The sequence below is a fragment of the Embiotoca jacksoni genome, unplaced genomic scaffold, assembly GCF_022577435.1.
Source record: "Embiotoca jacksoni isolate LCO1_2020_lvr unplaced genomic scaffold, fEmbJac1.0.p SCAF_15, whole genome shotgun sequence".
Lineage (NCBI taxonomy): Eukaryota > Metazoa > Chordata > Actinopteri > Embiotocidae > Embiotoca > Embiotoca jacksoni.
The window spans coordinates 14911946-14929968 of record NW_027185285.1 but is presented as its reverse complement, the minus strand read 5'-3'; the positions used below and the strand labels follow the sequence as shown (position 1 = coordinate 14929968).

Below are 18023 nucleotides of genomic sequence, written 5' to 3'. Positions count from 1 at the left end.
CAAATCTGTGCTCGGCCACCCTGTAAATGAGTCATGGTTAGTCAATGTTGTGAGGTACACTGAGGTCCAGGATTGGGGGGGACAAGAGGTGGCTTGCTGTCATGCTGCCACCTGAAGATCCAATCAGCTTTTATTTGTCTGATCATACTCATTTAACCTCTCTTTGCTTTTCGCCTGACCTTATTCTCTTCTTTCGCTTTCTTTTTGTCTCTCGGTCTAAACAGCAGATATTGAAGATGCAAACCCAAATGAGCCGGACATCAGTGCAGAAAATAACAAAAAAGAAAAAGTATTTACACAATGCAACTGCTCCTTGCAATTTAGGATCACTCATGGTATGAGAAAGTCTGCAAAAATCTTTGTGCCCCAAGGTGGGAATACATCACCACTACACCTGTGTTTGAATTCTTATAAAATGCTGACACACATTTGATCGAGATGGAATGCACATTTTGGCATTTGTAATTCTGTTGATATCTATAGGTGACACATGCACATGCATGTCCACGTGCACACTAGTCAAAGCTCACTTTAAGTGGTTTAATACTTTTGGAAGAGAGATGCAGCTGTCATATTACTCATTAATATATTCATGCAAAAGTTTATTTTGTAACCTGTTTTCCACATTTTTTGTTTGCTTTGTTTAACAAGTAGCAGCTGCATTTATGAGAAATTCGTCACTGTACTGGAACAACTGAGACTTTTTCCTCAGTGAGGAAATAAAATGTTTGTAGTTGTCTTAATCTGCTGCTGTGAATCCTCTTAAAGTTACTGCATTACACTGTTAATATAAACTCAACTATTAATGTATCTGTTTAAAATTAAAAGCACTCTTGTGTTTCAGTAGCAGAAACCATTTTCTTAACATGGCTTTTATTGTGAAACATTTGCAGGAATTTGTTGTGACTTAAATCAGATGAGTCGTCAAGAACAACAGTTTAAAACAGCGCGATCATATTGTCAACTTTTTAAATTAAAGCAATGGAAATATACATTGTTTTACCTTTGTCTTTGTATATTTGGACCACATTAGAAAAAAGCCACAACATAACCATCCACCTGCACCCGTGTGCACATCACACCTTAAACGAATAGCCTTAAACTTCTGCTGGCCACTTCATCAGACCTTCCAACAGGGGAGCCCCGCCCAAGACCCTGATTCAAATACTGCTAAGATATAGAAGCTGTCTTTCAGGCAATATTGCTGCAAAAACAGCTATTGCTCCTAGTTCTTTCTTAGCCCAGAAGCCCACTGAATCCATATCACATTAATTTGCTCCATATGTTACAGGTCTCTGCTGAAATCCAGAGCAGCCCCACTGCAGGTAACAAATACTGGCTGTAAACATGACTGGATGTTTTACCCACTTTATAATTAGATTACTCAATCATTTGCTGCGGAGATGTTCGCCTTGCTGGGGGCTTAGAGAGAGAGTTATGTCTCTGTGCAGCGTGTTTGGATGTGTGGGGTTGTGTTTTTGTAATAGCATTTTAGTGTAATCTTTTTTCAGTATATTTCACATGTACTTCTGTGCTCTGAAGTGCTCTATGTGGAAGCTTCATTGGTTGATGCATTTGTATAAAATTCACACGTGCTACTGGACTGAAGCAAGCATTAATCCTATTGAAACACTGCCGCTTAGGTCCATTAAAAAGTATTAAGATGTGTATTGAGTTTGTGTCAGAAAGAGAGATCCATGTTGCTAATTTCTGCCTTGTATAATGGCTTGGGATCACTTCCATGAAATAAATGTTGCTTTGTTTTTTTCTAATTGCCCTCAATGCTGCAGAGTCAGTGTAGTTCAGAGAAAGATGGAGGCAGATGGAAATGCACAAGTAATTAAATGCATTTTTCTTTTCATGGATCTTTACTTTGTATTATTTTCCCAATAATCAACTTTGGTACCAAACATTAAAGGGATGGTTTGATATTATGGGACATATACACTCAGGTTTATTCACTTTTCGCTAAGAGTTACAGGACAGACTACTTCCACATCATGAACATGATATAACTCAATTCACAAAGTTCTCAAAAACTATCTAGCTGTGCAAGGTGTGTATTGTACAAACTTTTAATCCACAGAACAACAATGGAGCTGGTTTTAAAACACTGATTGCTCTGTCCTTGTTGGACTGAACAAAATATACAGCACTTACACAATAACCGGTGTGTGTGTGTGTGTGTGTGTGTGTGTGTGTGTGTGTGTGTGTGTGTGTGTGTGTGTGTGAGAGAGAGAGAGTACCTGGTTATACTATGAAAACCAGAATAAGCAAAAAAAAGAATGCAACTATTTAATTGTGGTTTGTTAAATTACTCATCTTTAGTACTATATGCAATAATTGTTTAGACTGTTTATTTCCTTTTATTTACCAAAACATAATGTTATTAATGTAACACTAAATGTGGCTATCACCAGGTTTCATACAAGTTAGACCAACTGTGAGTTGATATTCAGTGAAGCTTGATCACTAGTTGTCCAAAATGTATATTTTTTTGAACATTCATGAGGATCTTAAGATCCTGATAATCCGTTTTTGTTGGCTGGCCTCCATTAAAAAAAATCCAGGAGTTGAACAGTTCAACTGCAACGTGCAGATCTTTGGATCACAGCGCCATCTGCTGGTGGAGAAGCATCTCTCACATTCTTTGTCTGCACCAGTAACACTAAACACTTCACATTTACACAGTCGAGAAATGACTCAAAACATGTATCTCACCTTGTCTTATGCACGTACCTGTCACATAAAAGGGTAAGCATATTTGATTGTTCATAACCTTTATTTTCAAACATCATAAAGGGGATTAAAATAGTTTCCATTTATTTCACAAAAGACTTTACAAGTGCTTTAAAGTAGCTTGAAGAACAAATTAAAAGAAGAACACGCTTTGCTGCTTCAGTTCCGTCCACCAACCCAAGCTTCTCTTAAAGTAGTAACTATATTAACATAAATGTATGCTCATGTATGTTTATTCATGGAGCATTAGCCAGGATCACTGAGTAGAGTAAGTGTCACTTCTCTGATTCATCGAGAGCTCCATCATAGTCCATCTTTTCCTCCACCTCTTTTTAGCTATTTGCTATAAATGGTCAGGTTTTTTTATTGTTACTTGTTTTGACTTTTAAACATCAGTATCCTTAAATCACTTTCAGTAGCCCGCTATGAAAACTGGAAAATGCCAGCAGCCGATGAATAGTCACATTGTCCTGCGTAAAACTACAAATTTGTTGCTTTTTTTAATTCAATTTTGAATAAACAAACAAAATATAATGTGTTAATTGGTGAGTTTTAGAATAGCTGGTTGGTGGATTGTGTCACCTTTGGACAGATACAGGTGATCTGTTTCCCCTTTTTTCCCATCTTTATGCTAAGATAAGCTAACAAGCTGCTGGTAGTAGCTTCAAATTCATAGTACAGCTAAGAGTAGTATCTGTTTCTTTAAGAGCATATTGCCCTCGAGAATGCTCCTAATTTCTAAAATCATCATTTTTCATTATCTGAAACCGGGTACAGGTATCTCTGGACCTCAGTGCACGAAAACACAGTGAGTGAGGAACCAGGCCAGCCCAACCTAAACGCAGGGTAGACGGGTTCAGTGAATGTGGAGTGGAAGGTATGGAGGTGCGTCAGTGTGCCAGACTGGACTCCGTAGAAGGACAGAGTGCCAGCGGGCCAGTCCAGATATGCTGCTATTCTTTTAGAATTGGAAGAAAAGGGAACACAAATCTCTGTTTCTCTGTCTTTGTGAAAAGCAGAGAAACCCTCATCAGAGCAGAACAGACTCCAGGACGTCTCGTTCCACCCGAGCCTACTGTCATCTCCTTTGCTACTCCTGCCGATACCCCTGTAGGTTACACCCATATAAACCCCTCCTTCTCTGTCCACTTCCCAGTAACATCGACCAGTCAGACTGTTCATACACAGCAGCTGCTTCCAGTAGTCAAATCTGTCTGGGTGATGAGGACGTGACTGATTTTCTATCACCAGTGTTACTTCTTTCTTGTTCTTAGACACTATGAGCTTTCTGTGTGCTGTGTTTGGGTCCAGTGCAAGTTCATTGGCATCTGATGGAGAGAAAAAGATGAATTTTAGCTTCTAAATTTCATTTTGTCAATTTATCTCGTGCCGTTTTCTTTTCCGTAATCAAACTTCAACTTACACTTCAACAGACCACATTTTAACCTGTGCTCTCCCTCATGGTCCATCCTGGATGAAGAAATGACCGTCATGTTCTCTTCAATTAACACACAGGCTTTTATAAACCCCCTCTAATGACTAATTGCTTTTGTTCCATATTAACCATCAACTGTTGTTAGCAGTCATTGTCTTTGCATACCTAAGAGTGTCCAGTCTCCACAGTGGATCCTTCAGTCCAGCTGAGAGCAGCTTCCCTCCAGAGTCTCCTAGATGATTGTAGCTCAGATCCAGCTCTCTGAGATGGGACGGGTTGGAGCTCAGAGCTGAGGCTAAAGAGGCACAGCCTTGCTTCGTGACAAGACAGCCTGACAACCTACATACACACACAGACACACATTTTATTGATTCTAAGATTTGCCTTTTTAAGTTTTCCCACTTTTGTAAATTTGCAGGACCAGATTCAAACATGTATCTAACCTTTGCATCTTGCTTCCTTAGTATGTTGCTTTTTTAGAGTAATTACATTACTTTACATTTGCATCACAAAGCCAATAATTTCCAGGTTACTTCTTAATAATTTAGCCTCTGTGTTTTGCTGTTGGGTCCGCTTCCTGCTTTACACGTAAAAAAAAGTATCCTTTTGTATATTGGTTTGCTCCTGTTTCTTTTAGTTTTTTTTTTTTTTTTTTTTACCAAAGATACACTTAGAGGAGCCAGCCACTGTTTGTACCAGACTTATTAGATTTGGCTGTACCTTTAATCCCTCAATTGTTTGGGAATTTTTTTGTTCTTTTTCTTTGGTGGTGGGGCTGGCTGATTTGCTGGCGTGGACACTAAATGTTAGCGTAGCTGTCTTTTGGTTTGAGTCACCTTAGCTGCTGTGAGTTGCAAATTGTAGTGCTGCAGACCAGCTTTGACTTTTTGGATATATATATATATATATATATAAAAGACAAATCATAAGATATATATCTTATGATTTGTCTTTGTCTTTTTTTAATATATATAAGACAAATCATAAGATATATATCTTGTGATTTGTCTTTTTTTTTTTTTTTTTTTTTTTTTTTTCATCAGTTAACACATAACTCTACACTTGCCATTTTAGAGCAGTCTGGTCCCACATTGTTTATTTTCTTCAGTTGTTAATTCAGGGTTAATTTGATTCACGTATTAAATGTACAGTTTAAGCCAACACTCCTGTATTATGGACTGCATAAGCCTCCTTTGGACATCCAATGCTGCCACCGTGTTCAGTGTTTTTATTTACTACATTGTTAATAAAATATTTCTGGTATAGAAATTTATATTGGGTCTTTAGCATTGAGTTTTCTGAAGGTCACATTTAAAAATATCCTCTGCAGGAAATTGCTGCCACATAGGTTGTCTCATCTTTGGCAGGGCATTAACCTGCATGTAAAACAGGATTTCAAAGACCACCTCTTAAAAATAGTGAATAACTCTGACCTGAGAGATTCCAGGCTACATCGTGGACTCGATAGTCTAGCAGAGAGCAGTTTCACTCCTGAATCCTGCAGGTCGTTGTTACTAAGATCCAGTTCTCTTAGCTCAGATGACTCGGAGGTGAGAGTTGAGGACAGAGCATCACAACTTCTCCAAGACAACTTACAGCCACTCAGCCTTAATGGACATAAACATAAGAGATTGTCTGCATGCTGTGGAAACTTAGTAAATTAACTGCTCATAAGGATGTTGTTTTAAATAAATCTAAACACAGAAAAAAACCCTGCTGGTAAAGTGAGAAATGGAGACAAAAAAGATGAATTTATAGTGCAACTTTGATCTTACCAAACACCTTCCAGTCTGCAGTTTGGATTCTCAAGTCCAGCAGAAAGCATTTTCACACCTGAATCCTGCAGGTCATTGTTGCTCAGATTCAGTTCCTTGAGACAGGAGAAGGAGCTGAGAGCTGAGGACAGAGCTTCACAGCTCTTCATTGACAGCTTGCATCCTCTCAGGCTTTATGGGAATCAAAGGATAATGACATGTTGATGTTTGATATTATAAACCCGTGGCTGTGCTTTTTGCCCCCAGTGAATGTGTAATTGGAGCTCAAATGATGAAAAATTAAGAAAAAAGAGAAAGTACTGTATTTTCTTATCTTCATACTATATTACAAGAGATCTCTATGTTTGTTTGTTTGTACCTCACATATCTCAACAACCGTTCGTCCCATCTGTTTCAAACTTGGTGGGTGGACAGCTTGAGGATGTGCACTGACAAATTCAGTGCGATTTGGACACGTGACACATTTGATATTAATAAACTTTGATAAAAAAGGCAACTGGCGCTCTGTGCAGCAGTGAGAGTGGACTCCGTCCACTGGCAATGCACTATTAGATTGCAAATTGTTGTCACTATTTCAAGGCCTGTTTTTACAATAAAGGTATAAAAAAAAGAAGCGTGCTGACTACCTAGAGTTCTCTTCTTGTCTTATGTCCTTGATAATTATTTGCCAGGTTCACCTTTGTATAATAGAGCAGTTTAATTCTCCTGCATGTGTGTTATACAGTATACCCATGCTTTATTCCTCTTCTCTTACCTGAGGGTTTCTCGAGTGCAGTGGGGACTTGCCAGTCGAGCAGAAATCTGTGTCACTCCTGAATCTCTCAAGTCATTGTTACTCAGGTCCAGCGCTCTCAAACCAGAAAAACGGGAGCTGAGAACTGATGCAATCTCCTCGCAGCACTTCTCTGTCAGGCTGGTTTGAGTCAACCTTCAAAATCAAGACAAAATTCTCTTTCAGCCTTCATTGTTCTAAATGAGCAGCAAGAACTTGATTGTGCAGAATGATGGTGTTATGAGCTTACCTGAGAGTTTCCAGTGTGCAGTGTGGATGCTGCAGTCCATCAGAGAGAAGCTTCACTCCTGAATCCTGCAGGTAGTTGTGACTCAGGTCCAGCTCTGTCAAGTTAGAAGACTGTAAGCGAAGAACTGACGACAGAGCTTCACATCCTCTCCATGAGAGCTCACAGCCACTGAGTCTGAAGAAGAATTTCAACAGGAACAGTTTAATAAAGAATATATGTAAATGGATTTTATTTCTGTATTTATTGCTTTATTATATATTATAATTCGTTTTTACATCATTTGTTGCTGAGCACCTGAGGGGCAATGAAACCCCTTAAAACTCATTAACATACGGCAACTTTAGATTTGTGGAGCCCTACCGGCATTACATGACCCAAATGATATTACACTTATTTCACAGAAACATTAAAGACTAAGAAGTACATTTAGAAATTAAGTAACATAGTTATGGAACCAAATGTTGATTGTAAATAAAAACCCTTACCAATGTCAGCTAACAAGGGTTTTACTGTTTCAGAGAAAGATATTCATTCAGTGGAACAATCGTCATTTCAGCTTTTGGATAAAGGTTTAAATTCTTGGGGGATCCTAACCTGATAGTTTCCAGTGTGCAGCCTGGACTCGCCAGTCCTGCAGAGAGGAGGCTCAATCCTGAATCCTGCAGGTTGTTATCACTCAGGTCCAGCTCTCTCAGACGGGAGGACAGAGTACTGAGAACTGAGGCCAAAGCTTCACAGCTTCCCTCTGACAGCTTGCATTCACTGAGCCTTCACACATAAACATAATGATTAGTTTTAATGAAAATATTTCTCTGACAAACACTACTGCCTGTGTGTCGATAGCTGGATGCATGGAATAACTATAGTGATATATTCTATAATTACTTGTAAAGCATCTTATTAAACACTGTATACATCAGAAACTCATCACAACATCACAAATACTGACCTGATAGTTTTCAGTGCACACTGTGAACTCTCTAGTCCCAGAGAAAGCCACCTTAGTCCTGAATCCTGAAAGTTGTTGTGACTCAGGTCCAGCTCACTCAGACTGGAGCATTTGAGAACGGATGAGAGCTCCAGACACGAAACCTCCGTTAGGCCTGTTTGAATCAACCTGGCACAATAAATGACAAATTTTGTGTGATTTCAAATATGAACCAAACTACAGCATCAGCAGTGTCTTTTTTTTTTTTTTTTTTTACATGGGCTTGAAGACCATAGTATCCTGTACTATAGCCTTTACCTAAAGACCCAAGTCAGACTGGACCCAAATTTTACTTAATTTACTTCCATTGGTCTATGTGCCAATTTGTCCAATAACCAAACAAATTAGAATGGATCAGAGCACACTAATTATTAGCTTTGATCTCATCAAAAATAACTACAGAATAAGATATTTTAGGAAATCAGTGGCATATGTTAAAATGTATTCTAGCAAATGACAATAATATTTTAAAATATAATTTCACAGCTATCAAATTGGTTAGAAAATGATTACCCATTTATCACCTTGCTACACCACCTTTCTACAGAATCTTTTAATCGTTGGTTCAGACGGTAAAAATACGACTTAATTAAGTTTATAAATCAGTCATTGTACAACTTTTTGTTGTTGTTTTAGTTATGATATTTAAATGTATCATTCGAACCCATTTTGGATCCAGTGTAATTATTCTCAGATTTCCTTTGGAGTGGGTCTCTTTTTTTTTAATAAATGAATGTGTGTGTGCTGGGTTCTGATAGGTTTTCCATGGGTTGACCGTTTTAAATCAAATCAAGACTTACACTGGAATGTGGCATAAAGTTCAGAGCTAAACTATGATTTCTGTGAGGTTAAAGTCAGCTGTTTAATTTAATGACAGACAGCAATTTATGTTGTTTGTCCCATTATTTGTCATGTCTGGAGTGCCAGACAACTGTGGTTGTGTATTGGAATGTAAATTGTCACAGAGGTGAAGCCTCTGAGAAGAACTGTTGTCTCCCTAGTTTGCAGGAATGTTTGGTGTTTGTGGCCTGAAGTTTTCAGTGGGTCACTTCAGTGGGACACTGGTGGTGGTGGTGTCCTGTTTAACAAGTAATTCCTCAAAGAAATTGACCAGGCCTATTCTAGACTGAGCTTGTACATCCACAATATTTACAGGTCAAACCATTAGAACCTTATTAGAGTGCGCTCAACCCTTCTTGATTGTAATAACATCACATAAATGCATCATAGCATCATCTAACCTGAGAGTTTCCAGTCTACAGCTTGGATTCATCAGTCCAGCAGACAGAAGTGTCACCCCTGAGTCCTGCAGGTCATTTATACTCAGGTCGAGCTCCTGCAGGTTACAGGACTCCAAGCTAAGAACTGAGGACAGAACTTCGCAGCTCCTCCAGGACAGCTTGCAGCCACGCAGCCTAAAGAAGAATTACAAGTGAAGTGCCTGAAATGACTTGTTTTTCTAACTTGAACAACAGTGTTCTGAAACAGTCCAGTTATTTACTTACAGAGATTTATTAGAAGCTTTGACAACTGGCAGCAGCCTCAGAAGACCTTCCTCAGATGCAGAGTATTCCTTCAAGTCAAATATGTCCAAGTATTTCTCTGATGACAGTAAGATGAAGACCAGAGCCGACCACTGAGCAGGAGACAGTTTCCTTGAGGACAGACTACCTGAACTCACGTACTGTTGGATCTCTTCCACTAGAGAATGATCCTTCAGCTCATTCAGACAGTGAAACAGGTTGATGCATCGCTCTGGAGATGGATTCTTTCTGATCTTCTTCTTTATGTACTGCACTGTCTCCTGGCGGCTCTCTGAACTACATCCTTTGTGTTTGAATAGGCTTTTAAAGACACTCGAGTTCAGATCCAGTGAAAGGCCCACAAGGAAGCGGAGGAACAAGTCCAGGTGTCCGTTTGTGCTCTGTAAAGCCTTATCTACTGCACTCTGGCTGAGATGTGTTAATCTGGATTTGCTTTTTATCATTGCAGACCATGTGGATGCTGATTCTGGTTCTGACAGGAGATTAACTCCAGTGTTGATGAAAGTCAGGAGGACATAAAAGGCAGCCAGAAACTCCTGAATGCTCAGATGGACAAAACAGAAAACCTTCTTCTTGTACAGCCCATGCTCTTCTTTAAAGATCTGCGTGAACACTCCTGAGTAGACCGAGGCTGCTCTGATATCAATGCAGCAGTCTGTGAGATCTGCTTCATAGAAGATCAGGTTTCCTTTCTGCAGCTGCTCAAAAGCCAGTTTCCCAAGAGATAGAATCATCTTGCTGGTCTCTGGGTTCCAGAGTGGATCTGTCTCAGCTTTCCTGTGATATTTGACGTTCGCTAATTTGGACTGAACCACCAGGAAATGTGTGTACATCTCAGTCAGGGTCTTGGGCAGCTCTCCTCTCTCACTGGTTTTTAGCACATCCTCCAGAACTGTGGCCGTGATCCAGCAGAAGACCGGGATGTGGCACATAATGTGGAGGCTTTGGGACGTCTTGATGTGGGAGGTGATCCTGCTGGCCTGCTCCCCCTCTCTGAATCTCTTCCTGAAGTACTCCTCCTTCTGTGGGTCTGTGAACCCTCTCACCTCTGTCACCATGTCAACACATTCAGGAGGTACCTGATTGGCTGCTGCAGGTCGTGTTGTTATCCAGAGGCGAGCACAAGGAAGCAGTTTACCCCTGATGAGGTTTGTCAGCAGCACATCCACTGTGGTGGCCTCTGTCACATCAGTCAGGATCGTGTTATTCTGGAAGTCCAAAGGAAGTTGGCACTCATCCAGACCGTCGAAGATGAACACAATCTTGAATTTGTCAAAGCCACAAATTTCTGCCTCTTTAGTCTCAGTAAAGAAGAGATGAATAAGTTCCACTAAGCTGAAGGCTTTTCCTTTCAGCAAGTTCAACTCTCGGAAAGTGAATGGAAAGGTGAACTGTGTGTCCTTGTTAGCTTTGCCTTCAGCCCAGTCGAGAGTGAACTTATGTGTTAGGACTGTTTTTCCGATCCCTGCCACACCCTTAGTCATAACAGTTCTGCTTGAATTACCTTTCCCAGGTAGGGGTTTGAAGATGTCTTCACATCTGATCAGGGTTTCCATCTTTGTCGGGTACCTGGATGCTGCTTCAATCTGTCTGATTTCATGTTCGTCATTGACGTCTCCGTTCCCCCCTTCTGTGATGTAGAGCTCCGTGTAGATATCCTTCAGAAGTGTTGGGTTTCCTTCTTTGGGGATGCCCTCAACCAGGTACTGAAAATTCTCCTTCAGGTGAGATTTGAGGGTGCGTTGGCACAGAACTGTAAGACTGTCTGAATGAAGATATGACAAATTAAATCAATTAGTGAATGTAAACAGAAAAGCTGAATTGTGTGTGAATTTACACTTTATATAATTATACTGCCCTCACTGTGCTTCTATGGGGAGATTCTGATCTTCTAATTAGATGTAGGCTGACTGTACAGATTACATTGTTCTCTAAAAAGTGTTTTACCACACTGATTTAGCATTGCCTTCCTACTACACTATCGGACTCACAATGGACAGATTTTAAAAATTGTTGCAGCAAAATCATATTTTTATTCAGAGTTTTCTTGTCCCTGCCACCTAAATTACCCATAATGCAACTAAACCACCAACAAATACAGTAGCTCCAAAGATTCAGGTGTGTTATACTAGCAGCGGCTAATGTAGCCTCGAGCCTCTTGCCTTAAGCAGAGATGAGGACGTCTGGTAAGCTAAACAATTTTTTAAACAAGACATACCCAGAGTTTTTCATTTTTAAACTCTTTGGTCCACTTCTGGTTCAACTTTCAGACAGATGACCTCAAATTATTTTCAAGCATTCTTTGGTATGATGCAAAATGACTGGAAGCTGCCCTGTCCACTTCCAACACTTCCACCACTGTTGGTATTAGGTTCTTCTCCTGAAAAGCTGTTTTTGGTCGGCACCAAACATGTCTGCTGTTACTGTAGCCGAACAACTCTATATTCTATTCCTCTGTCCAGAGCACATTATTTCAAAGGAATTGAATCCATTCACTTGGCTAACATTTAGAAAGTCTGTATGGTCCATATAATTTGATTATTTGATTATTATTTTTCTAGTCTGGTGGAAGTCTGTGCACACATGCTCTGCCCAGTACGCATTCATCGGGCCAGCATGGGAATGTCTCACAAGACATCATGTTTTAAAACTGTGTATACAGTGAAACACAGAGAGATCAACCTGGCGGTAATAGGTTTAATCAGCATTGTGTGAACCTGTTTCACAAGGGTTTGAATGTAGTGGATGGAAGTGTCAAGCGGCAGCGTTTTCTTGCTTGATGTGATTCAAACTACCTTTAGTGTAACATTAAACCTGTTCAGTCTTACTGGTATGCAGACTTTCAGCCAGCTCATCCTCCTTCATATTCCTCAGGAAATGCACTGTGAACTTCAAAAATGACTCTGCAAATTTTCTTCCGTTTCTCCTCTTCACTGGTCACCTCCTCCTCATCCTCACTCTGACACTCAGGGTAATTTGCACTCAGAAGCTTCTGGACCCTCTTAAGTTCACTCTTCACAAAAGACATCATGTTCTCCTCGAGCATCTTCAACAGAAATTTAACTTTTAGTCCATATAACACCGGTAGTACACATTATCAGTATCGCTGAGGTCGGGGGTCATTTTAGGCCCATAATCAAATCCTCTGGACAATTCATGGGAGTGATTCAGTGATAAGTACTGATCTAAAGTGCACTTTTATAAAGTTCTAAAGAGCATTTAATGTGTGGACCATAAATATGGAGGCGAGGTCTGCCGAATGCCGCTGGACTGGTTGATCACTGGGAACCTCTGACTTCTCCTGGTGAACTCTGTCAAGACAGCACAGTGTTAGATTCAAAGGAAAACAAACACACTGACACATCTGCTTAAAGTTGCTGTGTTCACTCTCGATAGAAACCCAAGATCTACATCACCGTAAATGATAATTAAAGGATGCAATTATGTGAAGGATACTTACCAGCCAGACATAAACTAATATCTTTTGGAAGTAATAAACACAGTAATAAACACATGTTCTTTTCTTTGCTCAGCAGAGCAGTGTCCTTACTTACTTAGTGTCTACTTATAGACATACAGCTTGTTACAGCAGAGTTTTGTTCTACTGATAATTGAAACGTGGGCATACACCTCCTCTGTAGCCTATACTCTGTCGCTACTGCTTTAGTTGTAAAACTGTGGATCATTTTTTTGTGAGCATCCCAACCCCCGCAAAACATTTGTCTCACTATATGAATTTAATCCAGTTTTGATAACTTCTGGAAAGTCTAGCAGAGCACCGTGATTTAATTATTTTATCCCCATTAAATTAGGATGGGGTTAAGCAGAAGTTAATCAGCTTGACCAGCAAAAGCCTCTGGTTCATGCATGGTCTGCCCATACAGTATGCCCACTATTGCATACATTCAGCCAGCATTGGAATGTCCCACCAGACACCAGCTCTAAAAACTCTACTACTACTATTACTGTGAAATGCAAAGAGATTTAACTGGTGGAGATGGTTTAAATCATCACTGCGTGAATTAATTTGGTCAAGACTTGAATGTGACTGACTTATGTGACTCATATGTAAGGCATTATAGCTTTAATGTCAACACTATTACAGTCGATTTATGCTGACTTACTTGGCTTGAGAAAAATGCATTTGAAAAGCAAGTGGTTGTTCCATAGATCGATAACTCTGCAGGGACACACAGCTGGGTGTGGTAGAGTCTGCTGCCTCTTGCTGCGAATGGCCTTTAACACAATACAGACATATCTTTTTAACTGCATAATGATGATGGAGTTAATTGAGAGCTGAACTCTTGAGGATGGTTACAAACACACTGAGATCTTCAGCTCACCTCTTAGCTTTGATCTGGCTCCCATGTTTTCCGGACAGGGTGGATTTGGAGGGAGGGACTCCCTCCTCCCTCTTCTCAGACTGACTCATTGCTGACCAGAGACCTTGTAAGAAATACAGTTAACATGTTAACTAGTATTTCACAAAACTGCACAAAGTCTAAATCTCTGCATACCTACAATACTTAAAGAACTAGAATTACCACCTAGCGGTTTATGCCTCCGCTCATCACTCAAACTGTAGTTTCCATGCATATATCTCCAAACTCATATAGAAGTTGTTGCATAAAAGGTCTAAATTTTAAATCCTGGACGCTTTGCATACAACCTCAATACTTACAGCACAGAATATCTATACAATTACCAACATTTTTGGATGGACATCCAGGGTTAATATCAATATCAATTCAGTATCTGTCACAAATTTGAAATATGTTCACAATCTCCCCTAATGCTCCTCGGTCGAATAATAGACAGAACAGAATCATAAGGATAAAATATTAAGTTGTTTTGAACTGAGCAAGGAAAACTGGTCAGATTTTATTTTACCTTTAGTGAATGAGATCACAAGGTACTCCACTCAGCTGCCTTCATAAAACATAAAAGGCAGCCACTTAGGATAGGAATTAATTAACAAGTCATAACTTGTAACAGGGCATGGGTTGGGCCTACACTTGCACTGTCATCATGTTGCCTGAGGTTGCAGCCAAATACACACTGCACTGAGATCCAGGGTGAATCCAAAGAAAATTGTTTTTATTCCCCTAACGAGTTACAGTGATAGACAGAGCCAGCAGAGGGAATCTCATTTAACATGAATTTGACCAAAGAATATACCAACAGTTTTACTGACACCTTTAAAATAATGGTGTTAAAATTGCTCAAAGACTGACTTCCTCAATACTATGCCAAATCAATGCCTGAACGATTAGTGCTCTGAAAGTTTTCCACAAGTAACAAAAAACAAGTTTGACAGGCTGGAGTTGAAGATTTCCTGGATGTTCAAGATTTTTGTATTTTCAGAGGATTGTGCAAATCAATGAGGAATTAAAATAATGAATACTGTATATTTACAGAAGTCTACTATACTCATTTTCTAACTCCACGCCTACTGATTTTTTTTGAATTTTTCAGACTCTTAGTTTTCAGTCGCAACGAACGCTATACCTCAGTTGCTATTTCTACTCTGTCTGGAGATAAAACATTTTTCACAAATGGAATAGAACTCCCCAACCCTAACTCTAACCCTTACAACCTGCAAACAGATTTGTATCTGTTCCCCTTTCATTCGGTTCTATCAGTCAGTTTTACAGAAAATATACTCGGTCCTTTGGACCTCATGGTGCTGACATTCATGTATCACCAAGGAAACAGTATCCACGTCAATTTCTCACTAACTTCGGAATTTGACAAAGTGAAGTCTCATATTAGCTTTAGTTGAACTTTGTTTTGGAGGAATCAAATTTCTAAAGTGTGAAAATTGGTCAAAATTTTCTTCTGACTACTGGGTTGGACCACATAAACAGATCTGACTCCAGATCTTTGGTGGGGAACCACCATGTAAGAAAAGACAAAGCAAAGGCCAATTAAAGAAAAAAATTTACTTTGGATAAAAGACTTACCTGTTGAAATCACATCCAGGTGGAGTTGAAATTTTAAACATTAAACCAGCCCCCGGTCCACCATACTTTATATATATAAATACATATATATATATATATATATATATATATATATAAATACATATATATATCTTCCTCTACAATCCAATCAACAGAAGACCTTCAAAAAATAAAAAAGACAAACAATCCAGAGAAAGTGGTGCAGAGTTGTCTGGTGTGCAGATCATTGTGTTGATGATCGTATGTGGGAATTTTTTGATTTTATACACTTTATTAATCCCCGAGGGGAAATTTCTTCACTACAGCAGGGGGGCTCTCAGGGGGGAGATGCTGCAGCAGGCTGCCACTAGCGCGGCGCCAGGTAACCTGACCTGAGGTGCATGTTTTTGGATGATGGGAGGAAGCCGGAGAACCCGGAGAGAACCCACGCAAACACAGGGAGAACATGCAAACTCCACACAGAAAGGCCCAGGACCGGATTCGAACCCTGAACCTTTTTTGCTGTGAGGTGACAGTGCTAACCACTGCACCACCGTGCCGCCCAAATGCCAGTTTTACTTCTCTTCCTACTACTACAACTACTACTCTTCCAGTAGTACTGTTACAGATACACTGTAACTGTACACTGGATGAGAAGTAAAACTGGTATTCCTTCTTTGCCTTTTTATTTTTTGAAGGTCTTTTTTCTGTTGATTGGGTTGCAGACAGAGAGATACAGTAAATCATAAATTTACAGAAAGACACATGACAACAAGTTTAACATTTTAAAAAAATGATGATCTTTGACACTGCTGCTGAGTGAGAAGCTGCAGGTGGTGGGGGTGGACACGTCCACCGTCTCCTGGATCACTGACTGCCTGACAGGCAGACCACAGTTTGTCCGATTGAGCGGTGTTCTGTCTGATACGGTGGTCAGTGGTACGGGAGGCCCACAGGGGGCTGTGCTGTCTCCCCTCTTGTTCACCTTGTACACCATTGACTTCCAGTACAACTCGGGGTCATGCCATCTGCTGACTCTGCAGTGGTTGGGTGTATAAGGGACAGACGGGAGGAGGAGTACAGGGCAGTAGTGGGTGACTTTGTGGAGTGGGCTGGTATAAATCAGCTGCTTCTGAACGTGGCCCAGACCAGAGAGATGGTGATTGACTTCAGAAGGAAGACCACGGCTCCACCACTGCTGTGGGTTCTGGGAGAGGATGTGGACATGGTGGAGGAGTACAAGTTCCTGGGTGTCTCCATCGACAACAGACTGAGCTGGAAGGCCAACATCAACGCTGTCTACAAGAAGGGGATAAGTAGGCTCTTTTTCTTGAGAAAACTTTCAATCCTTCAATGTGTGCAGCAAGATGTTGGAGTTGTTCTACCAATCTGTTGTGGCCAGTGAACTGTACTTCGCCGTAGTCTGCTGGGGGAGCAGCATTGGAGCCGGTGACACCAACAGACTTAACAAACTGGTGAAGAAGGCTGGCTCCATAATTGGCTGCAAACTGGACTCTATTTTTATTCGGGCAATTTGTATTGGTTTTATCGTGTATCTTTCCATGCTGCTGTAGCGAACACCTTTCCCCTTGTGGAATCAATTAAGTCTGTCTGTCTGTCTGTCTGTCTGTCTATCTATCTATCTATCTATTTATCTATCTATCTATATATATATATATATATATATATATAAAACTGGATTTGTACCATTATGTAATGTAATTTGATTGTTCTTAAAACTGATTTGTTAAATTTGGAATAAAAACATTTGTTTTTTATTTGAGGAACTGGTATTGAAGTCAAATATTTACTGGTATCAAAAATGCTTGAATGATACCCATCTCTAGTGTTTCTTTATTGAACCATAGCTTACAGCAACATGCTAGCTGATATGCGCTAGCATTAGCTAACAGACAACATTAGTGGGGTGTGAGGGTGTATTTGGCAAGCAAACTGAGGCAAACAATAAGAAAACTTTAATTTACTTTCAATGATTAGTGAACCTCAAAGTTAGCTACTGTACATAGCCTAAAGCACACTGCAACGTCGCTTCCTTCAGCAAAACTATTTCCCCACTGTTTGTTCATTTTGAAAGGTCGGGCTTGTGCTCTTTATTGTGAGGATTCCTGTCTGTCCCTAGTGTGTTTTCCTCTGTTTAACCCCCAATCCCTCTCCTCATGTGTGCTGTCATTCCCCTCTGTTTGTTATTGTTGTGCCATGTGCTTCTGTTTCGTTTTTGTCTCCTCAGCAGTACCCTCCTCCGAGTTCCGCCCACTGATGCGCTCTCTCCATCAGCACAGCTGTGCTTCATCTCCTGTGATCACCTCCAGCTGGTATAAATGCTCCGGTCATTCTCCTCCAAGCTGTCAGTCCGTCTGTCCACCTACCCGGTATCACGTCCCGTAAGTCTGTCTGTCTCTTTACTTGAGAAATTCCGGTTCTGACTCCCCGTCTGTTTCCTGTACCTGCCATTCAGCGTCGAGCCTCGGGCATTCACCTGAACGAAAAAGATTCCAGTTCGTTCCGTGGAGATCAACTGTATAAGTCTTGGCAATCCTGTGTCAAACCTCGGGTGTCA

At 40.3% G+C, this 18023-nt stretch overlaps 1 protein-coding gene across 1 annotated transcript; it reads right to left on the bottom strand.

Moving 5' to 3' along the window:
• Window positions 1–3486: 3486 nt before the first annotated feature.
• Window positions 3487–12549, bottom strand: LOC138197915 (NACHT, LRR and PYD domains-containing protein 12-like). The gene is given in 12 exon segments (XM_069148947.1): window positions 3487–4067; window positions 4163–4209; window positions 4340–4513; window positions 5608–5781; window positions 5950–6120; window positions 6704–6877; window positions 6972–7145; window positions 7566–7739; window positions 9201–9374; window positions 9465–11268; window positions 12332–12405; window positions 12407–12549. Coding segments are annotated over 12 exon segments (3864 nt in total).
• Window positions 12550–18023: the final 5474 nt, after the last annotated feature.